The sequence below is a fragment of the Cryptomeria japonica genome, chromosome 7, assembly GCF_030272615.1.
Source record: "Cryptomeria japonica chromosome 7, Sugi_1.0, whole genome shotgun sequence".
Lineage (NCBI taxonomy): Eukaryota > Viridiplantae > Streptophyta > Pinopsida > Cupressales > Cupressaceae > Cryptomeria > Cryptomeria japonica.
In genome coordinates, this window is record NC_081411.1 from 469,301,579 (window position 1) to 469,305,503 (window position 3,925).

General features: G+C 40.3%; 1 protein-coding gene across 1 annotated transcript; it reads right to left on the reverse strand.

Moving 5' to 3' along the window:
• Window positions 1–1,538: 1,538 nt before the first annotated feature.
• LOC131856821 (sister chromatid cohesion protein PDS5 homolog C-like) lies at window positions 1,539–2,387 on the reverse strand. The gene has a single exon (XM_059208759.1). The coding sequence runs from the start codon at window positions 2,385–2,387 to the stop codon at window positions 1,539–1,541; it is 849 nt and encodes a 282-aa protein (XP_059064742.1).
• Window positions 2,388–3,925: the final 1,538 nt, after the last annotated feature.

A 3,925-nucleotide genomic window follows, 5' to 3' on the forward strand; every position in this document is an offset into this window, starting at 1 on the left:
GTTCCTAAGATAACCCTCCAGCCATTTGTTCACAATCTTGGTCTATCCGTCTGTCTGCGGATGGTAGCTCGTGTTGGGCGACAACTCAGTTCCTGCCAACCGAAATAACTCTATCCAGAAGATACTCAGAAAACGGCTATCCCTGTCACTGACTATGTTTCATAGTAGACCATGTAAGCGGAATACCTCACGGAAGAACAACTCGGCCACTTGAACTGCTTGGCATCTTGTGGGGATGGCAAAAAAATGTGCATACTTGGTCAAGCGGTCAACTACGACGAAAATGCAATCCTTTCCTTGCACTCTGGGGAGCCCAGTAATGAAATCCATCGAAATGCTATCCCATTTCTGGTCGGGGATTGGCAATGGTTGCAGCAGTCCGGTCGGTAGGGTGTGCTCATATTTGTTCTGCTGACAGGTGGAACATTCCCACACATACTGTAGGACGTCGTTCTTAAGCCCCTTCCAGGAAAACCTTTCCTGGATTTGTCTGTAGGTTTTCAAGTATCTCGGGTGCCCAGCTAAGGGAGAGTCATGCATTTCCTTCAGAACCTTTTCCTTCATCTTGGACTCGGGTACCAAATAAATTCTGTCCTTGTAGTAAATGGTGTCGTCAACCACCTTGTATTAGTCATCCTGCACTTGACCATCCATCAGTTCGTAGGAAAAAGTATTCTTGGAATATTCAACCAACAGGTGTTCCTTCCAATCCGCCGAAATTTGGGATAAAGAACATATATGACAGGCCTTCTTGACAGGGCATCAGCTACCACGTTATTCTTCCCCTTCACATATTCAATGTCGAAATCAAATGCCTGGACTTTGCTCACCCACTTCTGTTGTCGTTCATTTAGATCCCTCTTCTCCAAGAAATAACGCAAGCTGTTGTGGTCTGTCCGCACAACAAACTTTGCCTTGACGAGGTACTGCTGAAACTTCGTCAGTGCATGCATGATGGCGAGCATCTCCTTGTCATAGATGGAGTCAAGCAGGCCATACAGTGGTGAGAAGGTAGGCAGTACGGTGGTGAAAATGATTGTACGGTGAAGGGGTGGTATGGTGGGTTTCAATCTGTGTGCGTGACGGGGTTGGTCTTCACAAGCAACTGAATGTTAGGAATGCATGTATACCAGATTGTCGGATATGCAATTAGAAGTAATATTTATTTCAACAATGATAAGGTTCCAGATTTGCTAGATCCGGAAAAGTACACAGAGCAGAATAGGGTGAGGGATGAATCCCACTGAAACTGTAGATACCAAGTAGGGAGGATCTTCCACCTCCGAAATGGCTCACAACCGAACTCCACTGGAATTCACACAAACAAAGAGAAAATACCAAATTCGCATACCTATGACAAAGACTAACTCGGCCATATATATGGGCTTCGGGAAACTTCCCGAAGGGTTACAAACGGGCCGACACGACCAACAAAGACTTGTCTAATCTAATTAAATAAAAGGGCCCGAAAGATTGTTATTAAATTTGGGGCCTTACAATAAAGTAATATAATTTATTATTTAATTACATCGGGGACATCACACAAACTCAATAAATTCCTCCTCAACTGAAAGGAGTTCATTATCCTTTCTACTTTCCTCAGGCAAGGTAATAGGTGTAATCAAAGCTGAGACTTCCTCATCAACATTTGGATTGATTCTCACCTGAAGAGAAGGTGAAACTTGTAAACCCCAAGAGATCAATTCTTCTGTAGTTAGCTGCTCCCTAAACTTTTCAATCTTCAGCTCAACCAAACTTCTTGAGAAATCATAGGCTGCAGCTGAAACATGTAGCTCACTTCTCCAAATGTCTAACAATTCAGACCGCAACTGCTTACAAACAGTATCATTCTCGTCTAGGATCATGGACAAGATGTCAAACATATTTGTCTTCACCTTGTTAGGATGACGTTTCCTAATTTCAGCAATGAAACAATGAAACATTTGGAGATCCAACATAAGGATGAATGATCTCGTCCCTGGCACAATATCTAAAATTTTTGCACTGCTATTAAAAGCGGGGGATTTGTCATCTTGCAACCCATGAAGACTCTCCACAATCAGTTGTAAAACTTCTTTCATTGTATCATCATCTTCATATGTTACTAGAGGTGTTATTATCCTCATGATTTCAGATAAACAAGAAGTAACTACCAATCTGATTTCATCATTTGGATGCCTAAGCCACCAGTGTTGTTTCAAGGTAGTCCCTATAGGAGACATAGCTAACTGTATCCAATCATGAGGTGACTGCTCCACAAGAATCAAACATTCTTCTGCTCTTTTAAGAGTATTCAAGACCTCATTCTTTGACTGAAAATGCTCATTGAGCTTGCTGCCTGCTAAGTAAAGTGATCTTGCTAGTTGTTTAGTGTCTTCTGTTGCCATTGCTCTAACAGAAATCAACTTCTTGGATTACCCAAAGGTTGGCAGAATCTTAAGCTCTGATACCACTGTAATAGGCTGCCCTATTTGCTATAACTTTCCTTGTCAATCTAGCTGTTGGTATTTCGTCAAACAGTTGGTAGAGTATCTTTTAAAATCTTATTTTTCCCTTTCTTGAATTTATCTGTGGTTTAGTTGGTCCTGGTGCGTTTCAATGTTTGTAGGTTTCATATGTCATACAATATGACCAGCACAGAAAATTCTGAGTTCACTAGGAATAATGACAAATAGTTGGTGCACAATCATTAATGGTCATTACAAATGAAATGCATACATTGTAACAGCTAAGTATAACTTTTTTCAATCCATTATTGGTCACAACTACAAGTTCATACACAATTTTGTTGTTTGTAATAATGCATGGAACAATACGAACTTGTCATTCAACTTACATGGTCTATGCCAACAAGAGTATCAATCATAGAGGAACCTGACTTCTTGCAAGAGTGTAATGGACACCCTAGAATGCCCAAAAACTAACCCCACTGCTGATAGGAATTTAGTCAAACAGTTTGCAGCCAATTCCTTATTCCTCCGTTTAATGTTTCAATGTTTTTTTTTTTGTTTTAAGTCTTTGCACAGGTATGAAACCACATAACATGAACTAAAAAGAATTTACAATAATAGGCAAGCTGGAAATTGAACTACTGCTGTTATAATATTATTTCCAGAATTAACAAACTCAAATACAAAGCAGGTTATTTTCAACTCACTAAATACTCCAGCATTTTGACATAATGTTCCAACAAAAGTTTCTAATTCTGCTGCTACAGTAACATGAATAGTGCTGCATGAATAGTGCCAGATGAATAGTGCTGCGTGAATAGTGCCGCGTGAATAGTGCCAGGTGAATAGTACCCGCGTGAATAGTGTCGCGTGAATAGTACCTGCGTGAATAGTGTCGCGGCCTGTAGCTGGAAATGCAACCAAATAATGCTGTTGCTTGTAGTTGGAAATGCAACCAAATAATGCTGCTGCCTGTGGCTGAAAAATGCACCCAATCTGCCTGTAAATGAAGCTGATCGCAAAGGATTCCAAAGGCCAAACCCCAAGGGAATGACGTCTAGAATGTCACAAGAGAGGATAGACGTCCTCTAATGCCAAGAATGGATCTGCAACTCACACACCAAATTCTTCTCATATTCAACCTGCCCAATGAAGCCACAAAAGCTCCCTTTTATTCTTTCTCCAAGGGGCGACCCAACTCACTCAAACAATGTGGGATAAAACATGTTCAATATAAAACATATTAAAATATTCACTTATGTCTCCCTTGGTTGCCCCTTTGATTTACACATATCTCCATAAAATAAATATTAAAGTAACACTTTAATATTTTACAATTAAATTAAATGTTACTTTAATAAAACTTCAGGCATTAAAATATATTAGCAATCGGACTCCGAATAGCGTGAGTGATAGCTCGTCGGAAAGCTCTCGCCAAGGAGTATCAAATCCAATCACCAAAACTAGCCTCCGTT